The sequence below is a fragment of the Betta splendens genome, chromosome 14 (genome assembly GCF_900634795.4).
Source record: "Betta splendens chromosome 14, fBetSpl5.4, whole genome shotgun sequence".
Classification (NCBI taxonomy): Eukaryota; Metazoa; Chordata; class Actinopteri; order Anabantiformes; family Osphronemidae; genus Betta; species Betta splendens.
The window spans coordinates 168,385-196,383 of NC_040894.2; the positions used below are offsets into that span (position 1 = coordinate 168,385).

Consider the following 27,999-nt stretch of genomic DNA (forward strand, 5'->3'; position numbering starts at 1 on the left):
AAACATAAACATTAAATCTCAAAGAATCACCTTTAATTAATAAGAGGTGTTGTTGTTTGTATTAAGTGTCACAGATTCATTATATACTAACACTTCAGATTAATATAGAGATTACAAGAAGGTTAAAGTCATATATCCATTCATTATATCCATATATCTGTTCCAGCCTTCTGTACCCGCATGCATATTTCTGCTTCCTGTTTATAAAATAAAGGTCTACATATTAAGAAACGTTACCTGTTCCTGATACTGTGGGCTAATTAAACTCTCTACGGTGCCTGCCAGAAACACTACTTAAACCTAAATCTTGTCTGTCAGGCAGCCAAGGCCCTCACAGGCAGCTCCCCTCTTCATATTCACAGCTACAGGATGAAGCAGGAGACTCCTCAGCATCTTCTTTGTTCTCTAGTGATGTCATGTCCTGACAGGTGGAGTGTGATGGTGAATCTGACAGATGAGGGCTGCAGGAGAAAGAGACCTTTGTCATTAACCCTTTATTCTCTCATCCTACTGCAACACTTAGCCAGTGCTCATGTACAAAGACTTGTGTAGATTTCAAGTTCATATCTAGAAAAATGCGTAAGTACAGATGTATCAACCTCCACTATGTGCAAATTCATGCATGTTTCCCTCATACATCTCAATCAACAAAGAACTGAGTGCAGGTGAATGGGTAACAGAGAGACGTCTCTGTATAAATATGTTAACTGATTTAAATACAGTCTGCGTCTGCGCAGTATGTCGAGCGGAACCGTGTGTGCAGGTGTTAATGCTGCAGGTTTTGCACAGAAGCGGAAATAAAACAATAAAAGTGGTCTGATATGAAGATGGATGTGAAGAGAAAGGGCGGTCGTTTACCACCAAAGCGTTTGACATTTACTGACCAAGAAGCCACCGATCTGGTACCAGCTTCAGATCTGATCCCAACCACACTGTTTGTTAAAATGAATGAAAATACAATGTTGCTGACTGTAGCTGCATTTGTGCATCACAGATTATTCGTATGTTGATGAAATAAAAATGTTTCCTGTTGACTCATGTTTCATCCTGTGACTGTTCTTTTATAGTGATGTGTCCAGTCAATGAGTCTGATTACATCAGGGAAACCGGCTTTCGCTGCAAACTGCACTGTTGCCCTGATCAACCATTATATTGGAAGTTGATGCCTTGCTGACATACAATGAACGATGATTGCGTCCCACAGAGCTGGCATGGCTCGGCTCAGTGTCCACTCCCCGATAGTGGTCGGCGATACTTCAAGGTTTGATGTCGATCCGATACCAGGTAAATACTGACCAGTACCACCAATATTGATACCAATATCAATACTTTTTGACAATTAATGCATTATAAAATTTAAATACATTTTCATGACTTTCAGGTGCTTTGTTTTAGATTGTATTATTAATTTAATAAAACCCAGACAAAGTTCAACGATAAATCTAAATATAATATGAATTAGTGGTGTTGCCACTGTATTTTACAGTCTTTTTACAGATTGTACAGGTTGCCGTTGTTTCATTTTCATCTTGAAAATATAACCACACGCTGCTACTCTTTCCTACTACCATCCTTCTGCTTCATCTGTATCCTCCTCATGCTGGCCCCTGTCGCTGAGTCACGTGAGATCTCAAAGAAAGAGGGAGGGGTGAGGGGCGTTGGTGTGTGTCTGCTTCGCTCTGGCATACAGGTGCAGGCACGCCGCTTACGCACAGGCACTTAGAGATGCAGACAGACAATATAGTAAGGTCTTGTCTTTGAAAAAACTCCAGCAATGCATAATGCAAAAAATTAATCAAAGTATTGATATTTTTGTCAGGGTATCGATCGATACTAGCGTTGGTTTCAATATTATTGATATTAGGATCGATCTGCCCACCTGAGGCTGAGGCTTCTCGCTGCATCTCGCTCCAAGAAAGGGCACCTCTACCAGAGTCTAATAGATCCTCTAAAAGATCATCTAACAGGGCTATAGAATACAGTATATGTTTGCACTGTTCTGCACATATTTTTATATCCTCACATCTAATTGTAGACTTGTGTCTGCATATTACTGTAATTATTTATACATTTTCTCTTTTTTAACGGTAGCTTTGAGGTAATTAACAGTTTCCCAGTTTCACCTCTTAGTGTCACTAAAAAGCCAATACAGTAGGTGTAGAAAAGTACTTACGCCAGCCAGGAAGCTACCGTAGATCTACGCGCATTTCTAAATGCAAAAAGGTCCGAACTTAAATAGCACATTTACGCACCCTTCCAAAGCGCTTTACACTACTTCTCATCCACTCTCACACTCACACACACAGATCTGTGGAGAAGAAGCAGCAGCACCGTCATGCTCGCTTAAACACCAGGAGCAACTTGGGGTTCAGTGTCTTGCCCAGGGACACTTCAACATATGACTACGAACACGACCACTACTGTACCTAGACATGATGCTACAGGAAGAGCCCTGGCTTAGACCTCTGCCAGCATCAACACTTCTGACTTGCTAAGCTAAGGATCAAAATGTTTCTGTTGATTCTTCACACACACATTTTATGTTTACACCTGAAACTCGCAAGTCTCTTATTCTTTACTGGTCTCTGGTAACATAGAAAACATGAGTTTGAATTTGTGAAAATTTTGGAACCAGATCCAAATAAGAACCAGCTCTCAGATCTACGTTTGTGTCCTTTGTTGTTTCATTTTAGTTTTTAGAGGTTTTCTCCTGTCACAATTCAAATGGACCAGTCAGGCTAATCTTCAAATCCAAGGAGAAGGCCCACAGGATCTACAGCACCTGGTTCCCTTCTATGCGAACACCATTAAATTGTCTGACTGGTACCTGTCTGCGTCCAGCACAGTGCCACTGCTGGGTTCGACGGTGATGTCAGTGATTGGGATGGTGTAGGTGCTGTGGGAAGGGCCTGCCTTTACTGGCCCTACCTCAAATAGGTTAACGCTCACCTGCGAGGTTGGGCTTCCTGTAAAAACAGAGACAGCATCAGTTTGAAAAAGAAGACATACTGTAAACCAAAGAACAATCCAAAAACATCAGAAGACAAATAGATACAACCTTTTCACATGTTTCTGTCTGAGAGAAGAAATGGGAATGGGTTCAATTAAACCTTTATTTAAATTTAATAACTAACTTAAACACATGGGGTCAGTTTTCTCTGGCTTTTTGTGCTATTGAGTGTTGTAAGTGACTCCAAAGATCATTGTTCTGGTTTTTATTAGAAACTTGAACATGCTATGTTGTACCGGTTTGGTCTTCGTGGTCTTCAGCAGCTCTACATGAACTCAGTCTGGATCGAACCACAGCTGGATCTCCTCTCAGAAAGGTGTTTGTCAGATGCTGCAAATGCTGGAGCAGAATAATGACAGCATCAAAAACAGGCAGAGAAAAGTCAGGGCTCAGATAAAAACTGTCAGAACCTGATGTTAATCTAATTAAGCACATGAACTAGTGAATGATTTACACTTTGTATGAAGCAGACTGTCAATCTGAACCAAAGTGGTTCTGTCATTAATGTTGAAGCCTAAGGGAGTCCACCAGGTCACACGCCGCCAGGGACGCAGTGATTGGCTTGTAGTTGTGTCATCTGACCCTTAAGAGGATCTCATCTTCTAGTGGTGAACTGGATGATCAGATCAAACAACCAAGAAGAACCAACTATAAGTGTCTGCATCTGTCTGCGGTCAAGCAGTTTCATATGCCACCTCCAGGAGAACCTAAATTCAGAACCAGGAGGTTGGAGACACTGAGTCTGAATGGACCATGTTCTTAACCGCTGGAGGCTAGCAAACACATAGCAGATGACCTTAACAGGTTTTACTGCCGGTTTGAAAAGAAGCACTTCACACCTCCTGGCCTCACAATAGGTTTACCCGCACCCCCCAACATTCACACCCTCCAATCATCAGACCCCCTACCTGCACTGAAGATCTGTGAAGATGTCTGTTGCCTCCTTCAAAGGCAGAAAATCAGAAAGGCTACTGGACCTGACGGCGTCTCTCATTCTCTGCAGCGGTCTACAGTGCCCAACTGCTTCAGACAATCCACCATCTTGCCTCTGCCTAAGAAGTCCAGCATCAACAGCCTGAACGATTACTGTGTAGACCTGTCGCCCTGGCTTCCGTGATCATAAAGTCATTTGTGAGGCTGGTGCTGGACCATCTGAGGGAAATCAAAGACCCCCTACTGGACCCCTGCAGTTCACCCATGGGAACAACAGGTCAGGTGATTGTGCAGTAAACCTGGGACTCCACTACACGATGCAGCACCTGGATCTCCATGGCACATATGCAGGATCCTGTTCGTGGACTTCTGCTCAGTCTTTAACACTATCACCCCTGGAATATGCCACCATAAACTGACCCAGCTCACCATACCTGTCAGTGTATCAGAAGCTTCCTGCCTGACAAGAGGCAGCAGGTAAGGCCTGGACAGCATCACATTTGGCACCCGCACCAGCAGTGCCAGTGGCTGCTCCCTGTATACTAATGACTGCACGTTGGGGAACCCATCTCTAAAACTCCTGGATGCAGACGAGATGACCGCCATTGGGCTCATCCAGAACGGTGATGATTTTGCATACAGACAGGACGTGGAGCAGTTGGTCCAGTGGTACAGTCAGAACCAACTGGAGCTCAACACACTCAAGACTGTGAACATCCCACCAGAGGTTTTACTTCCTGAGACAGCTCAGGACATTCAATCTGCCCCAGGAGCTGCTGACCATGTTCTACACGGCAACATCCAGCCTGTCCTCTGCACCTCCATCACTGTGTGTTTTGGTTCAGCCACAAAGCAGGACACAGACTGCAGTGGGTGGTCCGGTCAGCAAAGGTTATTGGGACTGAGCTTCCTTTCATCAAACATCTGTACTGGTCCAAACCCAGGAAACGGGCTGCCATCATCACCACTGGCCCCACACACCCTGCATACAAACTGTTTAAGCTCCTCCCACCAGCCACCAGAGTCAGCTTCTTCCCCCAGGCTGTGTCTGAGCTGAACTCTCCAATCACAGTGTGCTGTATATTATGTAAACAATTGTAATACGTCAATAATTAATTAATTACTGTTTCATGACACCAGAGGGCACAAAAAGATGTAGTAGGAGTAAGACCGTATCAGATTCCTTGTTTGTCCTGTGCAAAGGTGTCCAAAATCCATCTGATTCTGATTCTGTCAACACAGCTGTTGAAGCTGCAAAGCCTGTGGTGGTGGCGGCAACGGGAGCAGGGGATGTATCAGGATTAGTAGAATATTGGACCCAAAATGCACAGCGCAGAGACAGAGTTCAGTTCAAGGTCTTTATGGCAGGCAAAGGCAGGAAAAACAGACACAGGTCAGTATACAGTAAGTCAAAAGCAAAGGTACAGACTGGTTTAAAGCAGGTGGCGGTCAGGATCAGATCAAAACATGGTGCAGCAAAAAGACTGTGACAGGACACAGGGGGAAGGCAAGGTCAGAGCAAGATCAGTGGTCAGTACAGCGGCGAGACTTACACAAGACGAACGTTGGAATGCTGCCATGAAAACAATCTGGCACAGAGGCAAGGTGAGTGGCTGAGCTAAATACTAACATAATTAGAAACATAATTGAGAAGCAGCTGTGGCAAGGAAATAAAGCAAACACAAGATAAGAACTGTCTGATTATCTGAATGATGAAGGTGAAGCAATTGCAGATAGAGAAAACCATTCAAATACGAATTCTCATTGCTAGAGTTCCCATCGGACTAGTTACAGTCGCAAACGATGCTTTACTGCATCACGGCTGGGTTCTGATATTCACTAATCACAGAACCGATGGATTGAACATTGGTTCCAACCCAAAACAAAAACACGGCTGTTTAGCATCTGTGTAGATTAAAACAGGTGAGACAGTTCTGATCCAGGAGCCATATTGACCTGTTTGCATTCATCAGTCAACAATTTTCCAAAGGAGACAAGCAGCGAACTGAACAAAGGTCTGGCCTGAGGCTGCTGCTCCCAGCAGCATGTCATCATCTCATACCTACAAATAGAGAATAGCACATCATCCATTTATCACAGCAGCCTGATGTCATGTATAGGGTGTTGTGTGTCATACACGGTGAGGGGAGCATGTTCGGGCCGGGTCATCCTGTGTTCTCTCTTCAGAGCAGAGTAAAACTCCTGGGTGATAGGGAGGTCAGGGTACGGGGTTGTACCTGGGACAGAGATTTAGCCTGGTGAGAGGCGGGGATCATATTTTATAACCCTAAACACCACAGCTGATCCTAACTGTTCCACTAAAATGTAATATGTACTGTATAACTGAGCAGCTGACCAGCTGGACCCAACTGTCTAAAAAAGGCAGTCCAATGAGAAAAACTAGGGTAAATCCAAAAGCCTGATGGAACAATGTTTGTTGGATGAAACCACTTCAATGACAAATCAATATTAATAATTTTATCTCAGCTAAATGTGTGATCTCAGAAACCCTGACCTCTGCCATTTAGACTGGTGTGTCAGGTACAGTACTGGTTTACATTGATTTACCTAGAGAGAATATCTCCCACAACAGAACACCATAGGACCACACGTCGCTCTGACAGCTGTAGATGTTCTGAAAAATGCTCTCTGGTGCCATCCACTTCAAGAAGTCCATGGCCTGAGAGATCTGGTAGGAAAAGCTCAGTAGATCATTAAGGCTGAGCTGGGAGGAGTCATTAAAGAGCGGAGAGGATGTCTTCTGCTGGTCTGGAACAGAAACACAGGAACAGTCAGTCAGAACCAAGCAAACATAAACAATGAGCACAACCTTTACCTGAATCTGGATAGAAATGAATTACAAATAGATAGGCTTCAGCTACTCCAGGTGAGGAGTCTTTTACCACAACAAACAATGGTCTCTGACCGCTTGGATGGATTTAACATAAGATCAGACTTTATTAATCCCACAATAGGGAAATTCCTTAATTTGCAGCAGCGATATAACGTTCAGCAAAAACTACAGACAGAAACAAGACAGCAACAAAACAGTAATAAAATGTGCAAGGCAAAACAACACAAAAACAAGTCATACAGAAAATGTCATGATCTGGGTTTTTGTTCTAGTTGTTTCCTGTTGTCACGCCATGTCCTGTTTTATTTTGTTAAACTTCCTGTTCTCTGTCAGCGGTCACTTACCTGTTCACAGTATCCTCACCTGTCAGTAATTACGTAATCACTCTGTGTATTTAGCCACCACCTGTTCCCATAGTCCTTTGCCAGATTGTCGAGTTTCATGAGTTCCTTGCGTTTCGTTAGTTTCCTGAGTGCCTTGAGTTTCCTGAGTCTCCTCGTCCCAGTGTTTCGTGTCCGTGTTCCTCGTGTTTTGTTCCCGCTTGCTTTGAACCGTGTATTCTGCCTGATCCTCGCTTGTGCCGCCACCTGTAAGAGAACCTGGACTAACTAACTGACCGTGAGTTTTGCCTTATCCCTGCCTGTACTTTTGCCGTGACCACCTGTGTAACGAACCCTGCCTGGATATTGGATTAGAGATTGCCTGCTCCCTTGTGTACTACTTCACTGAACTCTTTTGTGTATGACCTGGACCGCCTGACCCTGCCTTGTCGAAAAATCCCGTGTCTAATCATCATCTCGCCTCCGTGCTGTGCATGTGGGTCCGCCGCCTGCCTCAAGTCTGACAGAAAAAGCATATTTACAGCATTTATGTTTGGTGTATTGCGCATTTATTTTTAGGCGGGTTTGCACATTATAATTACTATAAAGTCATTAATCCCACTATAATGAACAAAAAATCAAGAACCGAGATGTCGCCTGGTATGGCGCAGCTCTGGACCCAGGCTCAGGGTTGGGGCTTGCATACGAGCGCCTGGTGGCCGGGCCTATTCCAACGGAACCCGGACGGGCACAGCCCGAAGGAGCAACGTGGGACTGTCCTCAGGTGGACCCACCATCCACAGGAGGAGTAGTTGGGGGCCGGTGCATAGTAGAGTGGGCAGTGGTCAAAGTCAGGAGCCTCAGCAACACAATCTCTGGACAACCAGATTGTCCCAGATGTCCCAACTATTGGGACATGGAATGTAACTTCACTGGGGGGGGAAGGAGCTTGAGCTTCTGCAGAAGGCCGAGCAGTACCGGTTAGAAATTGTCGGGGTCACCTCCACACACAGCCTGGGCTCTAAACCCTACTTCTACTCTGGAGTTGCCCACGGAAAGAGGCGGCAGGCTTGTGTGGACTTGCTCATCCAGCTCAGCCGCCAATAGACAAGAGGTTCGTTTCCCTACGCCTTCAGGTCAGGGATAGGTCCCTTGCTGTTGTTTGTGCCTATGGGCCAAATGGTAGTGTGGAGTACCCGGCCTTCTTGGGGTCTCTGGAGGGAGTGTTGGAAAGCACGCCAACTGGGGATCCAATCGTTTTGTTGGCCCTTTACTAACACCATGTTCGAACATCATGTCCCCTGATGGAGTGATGTGTCCATCAGTGCACATGGCACCAGGACACCCTAGGCCGGAAGTCGATTGTAATGGAAAAATTGTACTTTAATGCTTCTTGTGTTCATTTCTGACTCTGTATGATAACCATGCATTCTGTACTTGTTGATTAGACCCAGAACTGAACATTATTAGACAAACAATCTATCTTTCTCTCAAGGTTCTGTCGCACATTAAGTGCTGACATCTAATGTTGTGTTTGACTGACCGATTGTTTATGGCTTGTGTCTGCCTTTTACCCCTGGTTTCTGGCTCCTTTCTATCTGATGCCTCACCGGACCCAAGGCTGTAGACCTTGTGTATTCCCTGTGTAATGTAAACATCTTCACCCACAGTGTGATAGGAAGATTCCACCAGGTCCCGGGAGAAGGGGTAAAAGGCAGAGACAACCTCAGAACAGGGTGATCTTTGCATTATACCTCCGTGGTGTATGTTCTGATCTCCCCAGATGGCTTTTTGATTTGCTTTCCTCATTATTGTTATTTTCTTTATTATTTCAATAAATCGTACAAAAGGACAACTCTCTCTCATCTGCTTCTTTATGGAAAATTTCCACCACATCGATGATACACTTTCTAGTCGTGTCACCTGACCTTTTGAGTTGAGTCTCAACTGGAACTGGACAACCGGGGTGGTTGTCTCTTTTTATGAAAGGTGGACAGGAGACTATAGGGGGATCAGCCTTCCCAGGGAAGTCTATGCCACGGTACTGGAGAGGAGAATTCGGCCGATAGTTCAACCTCATATACAGGAGGAACAATGTAGTTTTCAACCTGTACATGGAACGCTGGACCAGCTCTATACCCTCGGGTGCTTGAGGGTTTGTGGAAGTTTGCCCAACCAGTCTACATGTGTTATGTGGTTTTTAAGAAGGCATTCAACCGCGTCCCTCGTAGCATTCTGTGTGCGTGTGGGGGGGGGCTCTGGGAGTATGTAGGCTCTTTGCTAAAGGCTGTTCGGTCTCTGTACAACCGGAGCAGGAGCTTGATTCGCAATGCCAGCAGTAAATCAGACCTGTTCCCGGTGCATGCTGAACTTCAGCAGGGCTGCCTTTTATCACCGGTTCTGATCATTATTTTTATGGACAGAATTTCTACGTGCATCTCTGCTTGATTGCATCACTGCTTTTTCAGATGACGTTGTCCTGTTGGCTTCATCTGGCCTGGACCTACAGCGTGTGCTGGGGAGGTTTGCAGCGCAGTTCTCGACCGGAAAAAGGTGGTTTGCTCTTTCCAGGTTGGAGGAGAACTTCTGCCCCAAGTAGAGGAGTTAAAGTATCTTGAAGTCTTGTTCACGAGTGAGGGAAGAGATTGACAGGCGGATCGGCGTGGCAGCTGAGGTAATGCGGTTGGTGTATCGTTCTGTCATGGTGAAAAGAGCCAAATAGCAAAGCTCTCAATTTACAGGTCAATCTATATTCCTACCCTCACCTATGGTCATGAGCTTTAGGTCTGAATCTGTGGGTTGTTGGGGGGGTCCCATTGTACTGTTCTGCAGAGTGGACTGTGTGGTGCTGAGGTGTGAACAGTTGCAGCTGGGAGGAGACACCTGGACTGGAGAGGTGTGAAGAGGGGGCCATGTGGTTCGAGACTGGGGAATTTGCAGAATCAAATCTATTGAAGAACTGGTTTAGTTTGTTTGCCCAGGCTTAGTCACCCGTGACCTGGCGACCATTTCCAGCCTCATTTTGGCCAGAGATGTGTTTCAGTCTCTTCACACACCACAGACGTTGTTCTGCTCCAGGCCATGCTACAGCTTCTTCCTGTAGCTGCCTTGCACCTCCTGATTTTATATTTTAGTTCCCGATGGACTCTGCACAGCTCCTCCTTTTCCTCCGAGAAAAAAGCCCCCAGGGGCACAAATAATAGACTATATGACCAATAGACTATATGACTATAGGCATGTTTAACATCAAACAGCAGGGCTACAACACTATATAAGTGTTGTTCATGTACATCAAACACAGACAAAGATATTATACAATCTCTAGCTAACTCTCTAGCCCTCCCACAGAGCTTGTCTGAAGTGATTTATAGAGGGGCCATTTGGTGACGTTTTTATTGCACCGGGGCCATAAAACGTGATCAGCCATTTTTAATGGCTACAGGTTTGGTCAATTTCATAGCTTACAACAAGTAAGCCTCACTTGCCACAGTCAGTTGTTGCTTGGCGGAGATATGGCTGCACAAACACCTGCCCCCCCTACTGGCCTGTACAGTGACAGATTTTGAAATGGTGGACACGAATGAACACCTTTACATATGTTTAAATTGGTATAGGTAAGTGGTATTTGAAAATATTGATCACTTTTATTGCTGTTTTAGGTGGACAGTAGTGGAAAAACAAAAACTCCTAAGCTCATTTGACTATTTGCATTGAAATCATTATAATCTTGTGGTTGCAGAGATGCAATCATTTGAATGTAGCTATGCCATTTTTCAGAAAAAAACTCAGAAAACAAGCTTGGGGCTGAAGAAGTCAAAAAAATGCAAAGAAAAGAACACAAAAGGACAGAGCTGCTGAAACTTGCTGCCACACACGCCTAGTAGACCCCTTCAGTAGGAAAGCAGAGGGAAGAAGGCATCTGCCATCGTCACCTGGTGAAATGCATGACGCCTCATACACAGCGGACTCGATTTTGGCATGGTTGAGCTGGTGCATGGCAACGTACTGAAGGCTCTTCTCTTTGTTCATGTCCATGTAGCCTCCATCACTGTTGCTGCAGGAAGAGAGACACTCAGTGAGGGGACACACTTTGGTACATACATAGACACAAATACTTTTGTGTGGTTTAACCTCTGTGCGTGTGTGCTGTTCGGTAGAAAGGTGTGTTTGTTTCTTTGTAGATAGTTCACAAGGTTTCCATGATGACAGAACTCAGTAATCAGGTAGACAGGACCTGGACAGAGAGACAGATACTGTCTGAATGAAGTCAGGATTATAATCAAACTCAACCTCCTCACCTCCTCTCGTGCAGGCTCCCAGCAGGTTAACGATGTTCAGGTGAGGACCCAGGTGAATCAGAACCTTTAGCTCTGACATCAGAGCCTGACCAGCACCGCTGCTCCCTGAACACACAACATAGAAAATAAACCGACATCGGTGGTACAGACAACGGGTCAACAGTGAGACGGGTGCATACATTTCACCATCTTCACAGCCACTTTAATTGTAGAATGAGAGTGAGTCAGGTCGGAGACGGTTGCCTCGACGACACGACCAAACTCACCTGCCCCTAACACCGGCCCTGCAAACAGGTAGACAGACGTGAGACAGATGCCTGCGGACTAATCTGTTCTGATTAAATGAGACAATTTTCATTGTGTCTGATTCAGATTTTAATAGATGCACAGTTTTCACTTCTTACCTAGAACAATGTTGTCTCGTGGTATTTCCCAGCAGGGGTTGTAAGGCAGGTGTTTTGGGTCAAGATAGGTGTACTGTTGTCCATCAGCACTGACGGACTCAATGACCTTCCAACGAACCTCATACTGAGGTTTCTAACAAACAGGAAATGTAAACTTTTAAAGAAACCAGCACATTTGAAGAACTAGTACTGACTACTACGCTGAATACTGACTTTTCTCCAGAGCAGAATGAGGAGGATGAGGAAAATGACAGCAAAAACGACCAGAAGCAAAACTGCTACAAATACTGCAACTTGAGACAGAAGAGCTGAAGACAAGAGGACAGAGACAGCAACTTTACTACAAGTTCAGCACAGACAAACAATAGAAGACGATCCACCATAGAACAACACTAGAGTGATGGATGCTATTCTTTAGGTGTATCAGGGTGGAGGGTAAGCCACCTGCATCCAGCACCACCATCATCATGGGTGATGTTTGGTCTGTGCAGTAGTGGACAGACACAGGTGTACTTCAAGGAGGAAAGATACCCCAGCTTTGACAACAGAGCTGACAGGACGCTGGTTCCTACCAGCCACAGACTGAAAATTTGGTACCGAGCCTCAGGGCCAGAAATTATGACAACGGTCTACATTGAACCTTTGGAAAATAACTCAACTTCTTTTCCTATTCTTGCTGTACACCATCACTGCATGGTTCTACCTGCACTGATGCTACTCACAGGTGGACAGTAGCCGGACATCTCTGGCCCGTTGCCCTGCAGTGTTTTGGGCTTCACAGCGGACAGCGGACAGGGAGCGGAGAGCCTGTAGAGACAACAAGCTGCATACCTGCACAGGTGAGACAGATGAGATAGGCACCTGTCAGCTGTCATTACATCATCCACCCGTATGTCTCTTTGATGATGTCACAGGTTACCTGCGTGACCCCTCTGTCCTCTATCTCAGTGATGTTTTCCTGCAGAAACACACCCTCAGAAACAGCTGAAAGGCTCCTCCACCCAACAGTCGTATTACTGCACCTACAGGACAGAACATGGTTACTATGGTAAAGTGTGGGTGGGGCCTGCTTCTATATGTGTGTCCACCTGTGTGAGATGTGGCAGGTGTACCAGGTGACCGAAGGGGGTGGAGCTCCCTCGCTGACACACAGCACTGCTGTACTGCCCACCTCAGACAGAGCTGTGATGATAGGGGGCACTGTACACACACAAACAGGTGAGTACATAGGTAAATACACACAGCAAACTGCCAGCTGTCCCTTCTCTGACCTTTGATCTCTAAGTTGAAGATGAGCATCATTATGTCATCCTCATTGGTAACAGTCACTTTGTAACTTCCTCTCTGGTCCAGTTGAACTCGCACCAGCGTCAGTGTATTTAAATACCTGCAGTTATGAAGGAGTTCACACCACAGACAGTTGTTTTTTAAATGCTACTCCTGACCCACCTGCTGCCTTTCAGCTGTGTGGTGGTGACGAAGCTCTTTTCTGTGGGAACAGTCTGGTTGTCTTTGGTCCAGAGGACGGTAGGTGCAGGATACGCATCAATCTCCACACTGAACTCCACCATGAGATGCAGCAGAGTGGACACACTGGTCTGACCTGATGGCCGCAGGTAGACATAACCTCGATCTGCACAGAGACATAGACTCTTGACCTGCTGCTTAGCCTGCGTGTTGCTGTGTTTGGTTGTGTGTGTACGGACCCAGTACTGTCACTGTGGTGTTTTTTGAAACAGTTTGTCCTGTTGTCATCTCCTTCACCTCACACAAATACACACCTACAGGACACACGCACAACCTCATCATATCGCCACAGTAAACCCCACAGTGGTATAGTAACTAATGTCTAGGTTACGTGGTCAGTTTCCGGTCTGCAGGGACCTACCAGAGTCTGACATTGTTGCCATGGAGATGTTAACAAAGGAGCAGATCCGATTGGGAAGAAAGTCTGTCAGTGGCTCAATAACCTATAGAGACAGCATTCAATTCCAAACTAGTTTAAACCAGAGGTGCCTCCACTGTTTACCTGCCGCAGATGTGTTCAGTCAAGCAGAAACAAGCAGGGACAAGGGCAATAAGACTGACACAGAGACAGGTACAATGACAGACCCATAGACCAGTAGACAGGTGCTACCTCTTGGCGGGGGAAGTTCCAGTCGAAGAAAACCAGCTCAGTCTCTTTAACAGTGCAATTTACTGTGAGAACCTCCCCCCGTTTCAATACACTGCCAGACACCGTCAGGTCCACCTCCATCTTCTTGGGAACTGAGACAGACAGGTAGAAGGAGAGACAGGTACAGACAGAGAACATGTGAGCGCAGGAAACCAGTAGAATCAGAATCTCGCTTGTAATCTAGCATAAATCATCATTCACCATCACCTATGATACTGAAGACATAGAACACCTGGGACTCCCTCTTCTCATCCTCACGTGTGGCCAAGCACACATATGATGTGTCGTTCAAATGACCTGTAAAGCCACGACCTGGCTCATATGATGTTTGAAGAACTTCAGTCCGACCTGCACGCTCATATAGAGAGACATTTAGCTGGGGGTCAGACACCACGCAGGGAATGGTGCCTTCCTCTGCCTCCTTCATTACCACACCTGGACCCATTGGGACAAACCATTCACCTGGGCCTAAGGGTGAATAGATGGATGACAACATCAACCAGAACAAGTGGTATCTGTAGTAAGCAAACTTACTACAGATCAATATAAGTCAAACATTGTTACCTTGTCCAGGTATGAAGACATCAATCTGTCTGCTCTGGTAGGATGAGGCCTCCTCACAGGTGTATCTGCCAGAGCTCCGCCAGGTGGCATTAAAGAGATGCAAGGAGCTCTCTGAGCCCTGGGTCTCTACAAGAACCCCCTCAATTGCAGTCTCTTGAGGTAGCTGCCATGTCACCTGACTCCACCCTGAACACAGCTGGGGAGACAGAGAGACAGATACTAGAACACACCGGAACAGACGGGCAGAGCAGTGACAGACAGGTGAAATAATACCAACCACAGTAAAGTTGGCACTTGAGTTCAGTAGAACCTTGGAGGCTGATGGGAGTAGCTCCAGACAGATGGCTTCATTATGGAAAACCAGGAATACACCTGCAGACACATGGGTAAATGCACAGGTAGGAGTCCACCATTAAGCTCGAAATGATGATCTACATTTCTGTCACATACCTAACAGGAAGTGCAGCAGGTTTCGACTTCCAGTATTACTTTTGATGAACGCCATCATGGTAATGGATCCCAACAAATAACCTGTAAAGCCACGACTTGTGCTCCTATGATGTCTGAAGAGAAACAAGTCAAGCTTAATGTCTGGCACTGTTGCTGGTAATTCATTAAAACAATAAACAGTCAGTTAGCACAGTGGTTTGGGGTGGACTGTATGGTACAGTGTCTGCATTACAAGGGAGGATTTCTTCCTCCTTAGCTAGAGTCCAGTCATCCAGTCAGAATGTTTCCCTCAGGATCTCTGCCAATCTCAGGCCTGACTGCCCAAGTGTGTGAGGGAGGAATGTGAGTCGACCACAAAAGAAGAAAGTAAACTCTGAAGTATTTCCTGTGGCAGCGAACTTCAGTCAAATGCAACTCTAAATGCTGGATGTCACTGTTGACTTAAGTGAACTTTTGTGATCAGCACATGGTAATGATAAAACAGAACAGAGAGAGTGAAAGACATCTTGGCACCAAATATAAAAAACACCAGAAAATGGAACACTCACCTGGTCATCACTCAACCAAGTTGCAGCTTTCTGTTCTCTGACTGGTTCTGAACCGATGATCGACGGCTGGCAGTCATAACATGATGTCAGCAACCTTTGACCTTCAGATAGAACTAAAGAACAATCTTCTGTACTTGCGTGTACTTAATTATTTTAACAGAAGCTGTTGTGACTATTTTAGAGTAGCAACAATGTAAATAAAGGCAAGTACAAAGTTGTAATGACTGCAGTAAACATTGTAAGGACAAAAGATTAAATAATCAGAATCTCAGACAAAATAATGACTGATATAAAGAAAAGATCTGTTGGTTCAGACCTGAAGCTGCTGCTCTTCTTCCTTTTCTGCTTTTATTACTTACACCGTTTTTCAGTGTCAGTGAATTCCAGACGAACAACGAATGGAAAGTAACAGACTGGCTCACAGTGGGAGAGGGAGTGGGCAGCGATGGGCAGAGAGACATAGACCTACAGCGGGAGAGAGGCTGCTGTGCTGAAGGAAGAAAAAATAAAGAGCAAAAGACATTGACTAACAGTACGGTGAGAGAGAGAGAGAGAGAGAGAGACACACACACACGTCACGTCTGCTTTCAATCTGACCCCCGACAGGAGTGGAAATGTTCCTCTGGTGTTACCATCAACAGTTTTTCAGTAAAACCGATGAAAACAGACAGAAAGAGAAGTGGAAAGAAGCAAAATAGGAGAAGGCTGATCCTAAACTAAAACTTCACTGTGAAGTAGACTACGACTGATCCATAGTCTTCTAAAACTACTTTGCTCATTTCTACCTCGCTGTGTACTGTAGTTGTTTCGAGTGTGTCTACGGTTTCTCAGGCCGGAGCACATGGGTACAGACATGCTTTAACAGGTGATCAGGCTCCATCCGGAGGACCTGGTTCTGGTCAGTTCTGGTGGGATCCAGTGTCAAACCATCGTCCAGCCAGCAGGTGAAGACATTTTACTTCTTCTTCTTTTAGTTCTTGATTCCTTCCATGACTAGAGGGGCTGCTGCTCAAAAGTGGAATGTAGAAAAAGTGAAACATCCTGGCTTAGTCCGGGTGAGAATAAGAAGGAGCAGCTATGTCAAGCCTGAGAGGTTGGTTCATAGCTTTATGATATTCATAAAGCCACAATTTAAATAATAATAATAATAATTTGAATACTTTGGATGATAATAATTTTGAACAGCAGCAATATTGACTTTGAAACTGGTGTTATAAAGGTAAACCTGGTGTTAATTGCTAAATATTATGTTAATATAAAATATCAGTAACCCTTGTGTCATGTTAAGGTCAAATCTGATCCTGAATACTATAATTATTGCGTTTTACATCTGATTTTCTCAAGGCCTTATGATCCACACTATGCACTTGAACATGAAGTGATGAAATTATTGAATTTTGAGTCTTTTATTCAACCTTGTTACTGTACACCTGTGGAGTTCCCAGTCAAATGTGACCGCCATAGAAAATGAATGGGAATCCGGAATATATTCATCCATCAGACAGACAAAAATCCCCATACACACCACCCCTATACACTCAGCAGACTGAACAATATCTTTTGCTCTGGTATTCATCCCCTAGGACAGAAGAAGTAGAGGGACAGTATAAAACATCATAAAGATAACGCCAGGGCCAGTACGGTATGTGACAAGTGTCATGACATTAGGTCCAGCTTCCAAATCTTTAAGACACAATAGGGAAACTAGATTGGAACCAGGAGGGAGGGGTAAGGGACAGAATAATACACAGCCAATTCTAGTACATTTTAACAATCCATAACTAATTTGTCCAGATCAATAGTCCGAACAGTCAGAACTCAGGGCTTCATTGCCTCTTGTAAGTCCAGAGTGTACCCGTGACATCTCAAGCCTGTCAGACAAGGCTGTCACTATAGTAACCAAGTGTTCAGTCTGTCTGCAGATGTTATCAGTCTGTCTCTTGTCTTCCTCCGAATGGGCTAAGGTCTTACTAGTCAGTCCTGCAATCCAGGCATCTGAACGGGCTGAGGTGTTACTGATCAGTCCTTCAATCCGGGTCATCCTCTGATGTAATTCTTTCAAACAAGCTGAGATGTTACTAGTCAGTCCATCAATCCGGACCATCCTCTGGTGTAATTCCATCAGCCGAGTATCTCTGGAGCCCAGGAGCATTTGTAACTTCTTAGCCATGGGACGTGCCAATGAGCCAGCTGCAGATTTTCCAATCTTCTGATAAAGCAGGGTACCACCAAGGCCAATCATGAGTATTGTTGAGTACTGTTATCAAAGTCCAAAATATGAATAGATCCTCTGCATCGAGCAGTGGCTTGAGACACACGGGGCATCAGGAATTCCACGCGTCCCACACGTAGCCGGAGACAAGAGTCCCCAAGGGGCAGAGTGGCTCTCCTAGTGATTCTTTTCTTAGTGCATTGTATAAAATTTTCTCATTAGGTGACCAGTTGATTAGCTCCATGTTCAAAAATAGTTATTATTACAGAATAGCAGATCAGGGTGCTAAGAAGAGACAGGACAGAGACACTGGACAAGAACACTGCAACTCCCCCAACAAGGACATGGACAGAAAAGGAAGCTCTATGAGCTCCGTGACACTAGACAACAAAACAAGCCTAAGATGTTGCAAATGTGATGCCTTTGTTTGCTTTATGTTGAGTTCAGTCTTTGGTTTTCCATTTATTTATTACACGTTCACTTTGTAATACATTTAACTTGACTATTTGTATTTTCACTGCAGTTATTTTATGTCTAATTCTAAAAAATCATCAATCACTACTTAGGGACGTTGTTCAAAGCTGAAGAATGTCAAATAAAAATTTGGTGGTGATTCTGTGATAATTTAAGAGCAGTTTAAACTGATCAGTCAAATTTGACCGGGAACACTAAAGAAAGGGGAGGGAGGTGAGCACAACACATGTGACAAACAAGGTATCTTAAAGTCAATTTAAAGGTTCCTGCACATGCTCTTTTTTATGCTAAATAATGCTAAAGAATCAGACTTTAGCATAGCATTAGACTTTAGCATAGCATTTAGCAATGCCTCAATAAGGTGTACTGTATGTAACTTTTCATTTCAAAAAGTCCTGTTGATCATGCCACAATACTACCACAACAATCACTGAAACCAATGAGCTGATATACGCTTCAGCATCAGTGATCCTGGAGGTGCTTGGCAATAAGAGCAACCATGGGAGCCATAAGAAACAATACCCATGGAAATGAAGGTTGGAGGCAAAAATCAAGGCAGCTCGGAGGGAAGTGACCCAAATGACAGAGACCCTGAAAGGTGCAATGAAAAGTATGATGCCCAAGAAGTACAGCCAGATACCCATACTTGAAGAACTCAAAACTGTCAAGCAAAGGCTGCAAGCCTTGGCCAGCCGCCTAAAGAGATACACCAGAGATAACAAAGCCAGACGAAAAAAACATCTGTTCGCAACACAACCTGTGAAAGTGTACTCTCAATTGCAGGGTAATAACAGCAAAGCAGACCCACCAAGGCTGGAAACTGAACAGTACTGGAAAGGTATATGGGAGAGGGAGGCGTCACACAACAGCAATGTAAGTGGCTGGTGGATCTGAGGGAAGACCACAGCAATCTCCTTGAACAGAATCCAGTGACTATCACAGTGGCAGACATCCAACAGAGAGTCTCAGGTATGAAAAACTGGACAGCACCCGGCCCTGACATGATCCACGCCTACTGGCTAAAGAAGCTCACTGCAACCCATGAGCGCCTGGCAGCACAAATGAACCAGCTGCTAAGGGATGGGACTCACCCTGAATGGCTAACCGAAGGGCGAACGATCCTGATAATGAAGGATCCCTCAAAGGGTGCAGTCCCACCCAACTACCGGCCAATAAACTGCCTCTCCACAACATGAAAACTCATGCCAGGCATTATCGCAGCTAAGATAAGAGGGCACATGGGTCAATACATAAGCGAAGCACAGAAGGGCCTTGGTAAGGATACCGCCCAAGACTGCAGAGTGCGACACACCAACCTGTGCACAGCCTGGATTGACTACAAGAAAGCCTATGAATCAATGCCACACACATGGATCACTGAATGCTTGGAGCTGTACAACATCAATAAAACTCTAAAGGCCTTCATTGCAAACTTGATGAGGCTGTGGAGAACCACCCTTGAAGCCAATGGGAAGCCACTTGCCTAGGTATCCATCAAATATGGCATATACCGAGGAGATGCACTGTCCCCACTGCTGTTCTGCATAGGTCTGAACCACCTCAGCCAAATAATAAACAAGACTCCGAAAGCCATAAGTCACCTCCTCTACATGGATGACATCAAGCTGTACGCCAAGAGTGAGCGAGACATCGACTCGCTGATCCACACCACCAGGATCTACAGCTCGGACAATGGGATGTCATTCGAGCTTGAGAAATGTGGGAGGATGATGACAAAGAGAGGCAAGGTAATCCATTCAAATACCCTGCGGGAATAATAAGGTGGCCAAAGGAAGAAATACAGACCACAGATGTCAAGACACGAAAGCTCCTCACCATGCATGGAGGGTTCCACCACAAATCCAGCACCCCGGGACTGTATGCTAGCCGCAAGGAAGGAGGCAGAGGACTAGTGAGTGTGAGAGCCACTATCCAGGATGAAACATCTAAGATCCATAAGTACATCAAGGATAAGGCCCCGACAGATGCGTGAGTGCTGAGTGAATGTCTCAGGCAGTGGAGAACCGAGGATGAGATGCTGGAAAAGGGACCATCATGGGAGGACAAGCCCTTACACGGGATCTTCCACCAGAACATAACTGAATTAGCTGATCTTAACAAATCCTACCAATGGCTTGAAAGGGCTGGGCTGAAGGACAGCACAGAGGCACTCATTCTGGCTGCACACGAGCAGGCCCTGAGCACCATAGCCATAGAGGCCTAGATCTACCACACCAGACAAGACCCAAGGTGTAGACTGTGCAAAAAGGCCCCTGAGACGATCCAGCACATAACTGCAGGGTGTAAGATGCTGGCAGGGAAAGCATACATGGAACGCCATAACCAAGTGGCTGGCATAGTAAACAGGAACATCTGTGCAGAATATGGACTGGAGACACCAAGGTCAAAGTGGGAAACACCTCCCAAGGTGGTAGAGAACAAGCGAGCCAAGATCCTGTGGGACTTCCAGATACAGACAGACAGAATGATAATGGCGAACGAACCAGACATTGTGGTGGTGGATAAAGAGCAGAAGAAAGTTGGTGGTGGTGGATGTGGCAATACCAAGCGATGGCAACATCATGAGAAAGGAGCATGAGAAACTAGAAAAATACCAAGGGCTCAGAGAAGAACTGGAGAAGGCTTGGAAGGAGGGAGGCCCGCCTTCGTTCCCTGGAGACCGGCACATTCCAACCCTCCAAATGACCCTACTCCAGCACCAGACTGCTGGTCCCAGCAGCCACTGCACCTAAACCACAGGGGACTAATGCAGCAACCACAGTATCAACCAGCCCTTTCGCCCTTGTCCTTTGGGCAGGCAGGCACTCCCAGTCACCAGCAAAGCCCCCACCACCACCGCACCGGACAAAGTGCAGCACCCAAGCTCCATGCATCCCTACCTGGAAATAGAATCAGAGTGTAGCTTTGGTTATTGATTTAAACAAGCAGATAATGTGTCTAAGGTGGTGTAATCTAACAAGCTGTTCAAGTACGGAGTAATGCTCAATTTCTTTTTAGTTCAGGAGGATGATTTTCTTTGCAACACAGAAGGCAGAAAGAAGTGTGTGTGTGATAAGCTTATCTCTATGTCAAGCCAGAGCGCAGGGGTTGCTGGGCTTGGACAGCTTAACCAGGTTGACAGGTGTTCGCATACTCCTTGCCAAAATTGCTGCACAGGTGAACATGACCAGAATGCATGTAGTAATCTATCTGCTGTATTATCTATGAGGGCAAATATTCAAGTTTGTGAGACCCATTTGTAACATCCTTTGTCCTGTATAATGTGTTTTATGAAGAATTTTATACTGTATTAGTTGTAAATTTGTATTTTTTGTCAATCTGAATAAATTAGAACATATATTTTTCTAGAACATTTAATTAGTGGGTGGATTTATGGGTGGTGACATAATCAGTTAAGTTGATCAATCTGTCCATATTGTTTGTTGACTGTCTACCTTTAATGAAGCCTGTTTGATCAGAGTGAATTATATATTTGAAGCGATTTTTCTAATTTTCTAGCAAGTGCTTTACACACAATTTTTAAATGTACATTTATTAGTGAAAATGGTCTGTAACTTTATGGAAGCGTAGGGTATTTTCCTGGTTTTTGGAGAAGACTTATAAAGGATCAATCTATATTTGTGGGTAATGAATGCTGTTGTTTAACTTCAACTATCATTTTTGTAGAAGCTGGGTGCTAGCATGGACCAAAATTCCATATAAAATTCAGCTGGGAATCAATCTCGCCATGGAGCCTTTATATTTGGCATCTCTTGCAGAGCTTCATGTGGTTCAGCCAAAGACAACATTGAGTCTAGAGTTGTGGTTTTTTCTTCCTTTAACTTCTAGTTCTAGCAGTTCTAGTTTATTTAGAAATGCCTCTATGGCTGAGGTGAATGGATCTATTTGGGACATGTATATCTCTCTTTAAAAGGTATCATTTATTTCATGGGGATCTTGAGTGATGTTCCTGTCATGGAAATTTCCCAAAAAAAGGCTAATGCGAGAGTTGTCTTTTGTGTGATTTATTAAAAAAAAAAAGGAAAATAAAAATAATGAGGAAAGCAAGATAAAAACAGTTGTTGATGGTGCACATCAACAAACCAAATAAGAGCTGGGGAGATCAGAAAACACCACGGAGGTGTGATGCCAGATTCCAAAATCCTCTCTGCCTTTTAACCTTTTTCTCTGGCCCCGGTGGAATGTCTCTCTGGACCAGTCAAATTGTTCGTGCCACCTTATCTCGCCATGAGTGAGAATGTTTACATTCTCACTTTTGCATCATCGGTGACTTGTTATCAGAAAGGAAGGAACACCAAGCTTCAGAGAAGAGATTTATTCAGATTTACAGCCTTGGGTCTGGTGAAGAATCAGATTGGAGGTAGCCAGAGACCAGGATGTTAAATACAGACAGACCATAAACTAATAGTCAGTCAAAGAGAACATCAGACGTTTAAACTTGATGTACGACAGGGCACAAGAGATTAGTTGTTTATGTAAGAATGTTCAGTGTTGAACCTAACCAGTCAAAGCACATTATGTCTGTCTTGGATATGAAAAGCACATAAGCACATAGGCACAATTTTTCCCCATTACAGTTCCTTTTCTTATTGAATTTAGCGGTTTGTTTTGTCTTATTATCTTTTAATTAATTGGTTGGCTAAAAATTTACCATATTTGTTACGTTCTCCCAGCACTCTCAACTGTTCAAGCTGAAACTGAGTTTTGCGATCAATTATATTATTTAATTTCAGCTTTAAATTTCTTAAATCTAAATTGACCATTAGTTTGGGTGGCATCTGGTAAGGAGGCAACTTAGAACTGGTGACAGCAAGCGGCCCAGTCAGTACCGTAGGCTTAACATATGACCGCTTTCAATAATGGACATTCTCTTCCAGTGTCCCTTTTCTTGGCAATAATTACAATTTCCAACCTTCAAGTCACAAGAATCAAGCGACTGATGACTATTAAAAATATGCTTATGCATCAACACAGAGGGACTTCTGGTTTTATGCTCACTGATTTATGTCGCAATGGGGCTAGGAACACATTGCTTGAACTGTTCTAGAACAATAAGTTAGCATAGATCTTGAAATGTGTCAACTTAGGGTGCAGCACATGGCAAGTAAGGTGGATGGCCAACTCTAACAAAATCCCCATGTGTTTAATTTGCAGATATTGCCCAGTTCCTAAACCGCTGTCTGTAGGCTTCTGGAACTAACTCGTACGCTTTCAGGACTGCAGATTTAACTTTGCTGGAGATTTTACCAACCTCAGCTGACAAGGCGACATATGCCCACTGCGTCTTACCTGTGAGGATACACTGCAGCATCATTGTACAGTCCTGATCTGGTCAATTCCTGGACTCTGCAAGGCGCTCAAACAAGGAAAAAAAAGAAATCATTCTCATTGAACTTTGGCAGCAACTTCAAATTACTGACAATATTCCCACGTGTAGTCTCACATCAACCACCAACAGCATGAGTGTCACCAAAACCATTCATTGCAATCTTGCCTTCTTTAATCAGGTCAAGTTTAAACTGTTACAAGCCTAGTTTTTCCTGTTCCTTTTTTTGCCTAAATAACTAAGCTTCCAATTCCCGTTGCTGAATTTTTTTTTTCATGCTCCATTTGCAACAACAAAATCTCTGTTGAAATATCAAACTTAGCATTGAAGACAATGGCATTTTCTGGCAAGTTTTAGTTTTTCCAACAACCAAAATTCTTAACAGAAACCTGCGGACGTGACCCCGAGCATATGGCGCTACTTACCTTCACCACCACACTAAACTATTGAAACTGCAACAATGTCTTTAATAGAACTTATTGCTAAACCTCACAGAAAGACTCCAGTCACTTCAAACTACCACTTACTAAATTAAACAAAGAACTCCCAGACGAAACAAAGTCAAACAAACCAACCAGTAACTAATGCTATCCCCCACCATGTGTGACTCCTTCCAAAAGCACTTAACACACCCTACAAGTAAAAAAGCCGTTGGAGGAGCCCCCATTTGTCACAACCCGGTTCTTAGGCAGGACGAATAGATGAGGCCCACACATGATAGTTCTAATTTGATTGTTTATTTAAACACAAGACAAAACAAACAACGAAAACTTAACCACAAGTAAATCAGTAATATTAGCGTAAAGTGTGCAGGGATGTGTATAGAAATGAATCAATCCAAACCATAACAAGAAGCCACACAAACACAACTGCAAACCATATGCCCTGGAGAAGAAAGACAAAATGACTGAATCCACCAGCTTAAATAGCTGGAGGAGGAGCCAAAGCAGCACATGACCTGTTGGAAAGACCCAAGGCCCGCCCACACGCACAGCCCACACAGGACACAACACAGCCCAGGCTGTCACACAAGTCACAAACAAATCAAAGAGGAGTGACTTACCAGAGTTTAATAACCATGGAAATGATTCCTCTTACAAAACAGAGTAAGAGTAAGCTAATAAAGTGTGGTTTATTAAATATCAGATTTCTCTCATGTAAATCCTTGTAAATAAAGGACTTCATAAGTGATCTTCACATAGATCTGTTCTGTCTCACTGCAGCAGGATGAATGTTTGTTTTAATAAGTCAGCTCTAATGAGTGACATTTACTATCATGTTCCTAGAAGTACAAGTAAATTTGGAGGAGTAGCAGCAATTTAAGTCAGACTTATTAATTACCGCTAAACCTAAACATAGTTATAACTAATTTGAGAGTATCACTCTGAGCCTTTCTCACCCAGACTCTAAAACTGAGAAGCCAGTTGTGTTTTGTATTGTTTATTGTCCTCCTGCTCCATATTCAGAGTTCTTATCTGAATTCTCAGAATTATTATCTCACTTAGTTCTTAGCACAGATTAAGTCATTGTAGTGGGAGACTTCATTCATGTAGCTTTTGACAGCAACTGTCTCAGCACTGCTTTCAACTCATTAATAGACACCATTGGTTTTACTCAGCAGGTAAATGAACCCACTCATTGCTTTAATCGTACCCTCAATCTCATCCTGACCTATAGGGTTGAAATGAATAATTTAACAGTCCTTCCCCAAAAACCCTCTGTTATCTGACCATTTCTTATTAACTTTTGAATTTAGCATAATTGACTTTGCAGCAGCTGGAAAGAAATTTTGCTATAGAAGATGATCAGATGATGCTGTTGCCAGATTCAAGCAGATGATTCCATCATCTTTTGCTCATTGTCATGTAGCTACACAGTGGAGAACAGTCACCTTAATCCTTATAGAGTCACTAATGATCTTCCCTTAGCTTCAGACAATGGTCTGGTCTCTGTCATTGTCCTGTTAGATCTGTTAGAAGTGTTCCTCCAATTAACGTAATACACTTCGGGCTCATACAACTACCCAGAGTTAAGTATTACATTAATGACAAATTCTCTACATGCACAAAGGATTAGCTATAAAGTACCGCAGGGTTCTGTGCTTGGTCCAATACTGTTCAGTCTATACATGTCTCCTCTAGGTGAGATTATTAGGAAGCATTATAAATTTTCAGATGATACTCAGCTATAAATGTCTTTGGAACCAAATGAAACAGATCAAATAGTCAAAATTTAAAGTTTTTTAAAAGACATCAAACCCTGGATGTCCCAAATCTTCCTTCATTTTAAACTGTCTGCTGAGACCTGCACTGCTCTGACTCTGCTTCGCTTCACCCACATTTTACTTAGGTGCTGACAGCGTCTGCCAGCAGGTAACAGGTCAGTCAGTAAAGGACAAGGCGCTCCTGATCGTTCACAAAAAAACATGACACAAAACACAAGTTAAACGCTGCGCTCCGTCCATAGATTACTCTGTTACGGAGAGCGCACGCGCTAACAGGTAGGTAACGTAAACCAAGGCATTGACAGGGACAGCTAACAGGATGTCACCCAGGTAAAACAACTCACTGGAAGTTGGTCATCAGTTCACGTGGTCACTCTTTCATATGGAACACCAGTTGACGTTGGAAATATGAGTTTAATGTAGTAAAGCAATGTCTGCTTGTAGGGTTTTCAAATGGTTAAATATTTCAAATCGTTTAACCTTATTGATTCCACATACATTTCAAGTGACAGTCTTCAGTGGTGTCATAACTTACCTGACTGCTGTGGATGATTAATCTTGTGTGTATCACTAGGCTTGTGTGTATTCCCTAGTCGTGTGTGTATATTCTCGCTGAATGGATAGGTGTCTTCGGATGGTAGCAAGGAGAGGAAAGGTAGTCAGAACTCAGGGGATAGAACTACCAGAAGGCAAGATAGCAGATGGTTAGCTACAAATACCTTGAAATCAGAATCATGAAAACAGCAACCACTAAATACCCCCAAAAGGATAGGGAAGGTCAGCTGAATGGAAAGAACAAAGTCTGAGCTATTGTGAAGGAAATTTGTAATAAAGAAGCTGATGAGAAAGTTGTGTTTTGTGTAATCTATTGTATTAACAGAGAAAAATAAAATATAATGTAGAAAGCAAACCAAAAACTAGCTGCGGAGATTAGAACATACTGTATACCATGAAGGTGTAATGCAAAGATCCAAAATTGCTTCTGCCTTTTGTGCCTTTCTCTGGGCAGGTTGGAATTTCTCTTTTGTCCATTCTCACTCAGAAGTCATAATATGTGGTGTTTTTCTAGTACCACCTGTAACTGCTGGAGTCTCGCTAGCTGAGGAGAAGGAGCACACATGTCAAGAGACAGTGAGACACAGCTCCTCGGCTTTGGGGTCTGGAAGCCAGATAGCAGCCAGCTGAGAAATGTCAAATATATAAAACAGATTTATGGCAAGACATAAGAGATGAATTGCCTACATATGAACATTCAATTTAATAATAACAAGGAACAAACTGTATGAAAACATTATACTGTATGGTTAGAAACGAACAATTTTTCTGTTACACCATCAACACCTATGCTTGTATGCCTATAATAAGCTGTCCAAAAGAGGAGATGGAAACCACTGACATTGAGACAAGGAAGCTACTTACAATGCATGGAGGATTTTACCACAAATCCAGCACCCTGAGACTGTACGCTAAGTAGAACGAAGGAGGCCGAAGATGAAGAAATAATGTGTTTAGTGAATACCTCAGGCAATAGAAACCAGAGCAGGGGGGAAGGAGTAGGAGGAACCCTCATGAAAGGACAAACCTCTACACAGTATGTACCACCAAAAGATAGAAGAAGTGGCTGGTGTCAACAAATCCTACCAGGGGCTCGACAAAGCTGAACTGAAAGACAGCACGGAGGCACTAATCCTAGCAGCATAGGAGCAGGTCCCGAGAACCAGATCAATAGAGACTGGCATCTATTACACCAGGCAGGACCCCATGTACAGGCTGTGCAAAGATGCCCCTGAAACAATCAAGCACATAACAGCGGGATGCAAGATGCTAGCAGGCAGGGCATACATGGAACACCATAACCAAGTGGTCGGTATAGTGTACAGGAACCAGGGTTGTGCACAGACATTTTTAAGGGCAGTGGCTCAAAAAAGGGCAGTTACACAATATCCAAATAAAAGACAAAAGGCTTTTCTGTAATAATTATAAAAACCTTACAATAAATTATATTTACACTGGGGAGGTGGGAGATTGAACCACAGACCAACTGCTCCAGGACTTATGTGAAGCTTTGAAAATAGTATATTATATAATAATGTGTAAAATATAAAACATACATGCCATCTACCTGCACAGAAGAAATATGTTGCATGCAAGTATGTTCTTATTTCTTTTTTGTTTCTTTTTAGTC

At 43.9% G+C, this 27,999-nt stretch overlaps 1 protein-coding gene across 7 annotated transcripts; it reads right to left on the minus strand.

Moving 5' to 3' along the window:
* Positions 1 to 16: 16 nt before the first annotated feature.
* Positions 17 to 27,996, minus strand: LOC114869682 (platelet-derived growth factor receptor beta-like). 7 transcript variants are annotated; one of them, XM_029174093.3, is made up of 28 exons: positions 23,554 to 27,996; positions 15,874 to 16,562; positions 15,558 to 15,670; positions 15,010 to 15,122; positions 14,837 to 14,931; positions 14,560 to 14,755; positions 14,431 to 14,463; positions 14,203 to 14,343; positions 13,957 to 14,087; positions 13,708 to 13,789; positions 13,526 to 13,600; positions 13,269 to 13,452; positions 13,091 to 13,206; positions 12,908 to 13,019; positions 12,739 to 12,841; positions 12,542 to 12,650; positions 12,033 to 12,127; positions 11,820 to 11,952; positions 11,595 to 11,699; positions 11,416 to 11,520; positions 11,249 to 11,351; positions 11,050 to 11,171; positions 6,512 to 6,712; positions 6,081 to 6,180; positions 5,900 to 6,005; positions 3,247 to 3,349; positions 2,828 to 2,966; positions 17 to 461 (listed from the first exon to the last, which is right to left on the minus strand). In XM_029174093.3, exons 3-28 carry the CDS (start codon positions 15,563 to 15,565, stop codon positions 332 to 334), a joined length of 2,940 nt encoding a protein of 979 aa, XP_029029926.1. In that variant the 5' UTR covers positions 15,566 to 15,670; positions 15,874 to 16,562; positions 23,554 to 27,996; the 3' UTR covers positions 17 to 331. The 7 variants fall into 7 exon arrangements, with proteins under 7 accessions (XP_029029926.1, XP_055370454.1, XP_029029923.1 ...); XM_055514479.1 differs by having other exon boundaries at positions 14,203 to 14,463; positions 14,870 to 14,931; XM_029174090.3 differs by having other exon boundaries at positions 12,932 to 13,019; positions 14,203 to 14,463.
* Between the last annotated feature and the right edge of the window lie 3 nt (positions 27,997 to 27,999).

Excerpts from the sequence above, each read along its gene's own strand:
- LOC114869682 (XM_029174088.3), bottom strand. Across the intron at positions 6,181-6,511 it reads GTGGGAGATATTCTCTCTAG|GTACAACCCCGTACCCTGAC; the intron begins GTAAATCAATGT and ends TCTCTGTCCCAG. Across the intron at positions 3,350-5,899 it reads TGACTGATGAATGCAAACAG|CATTTGCAGCATCTGACAAA; the intron begins GTCAATATGGCT and ends ATTCTGCTCCAG.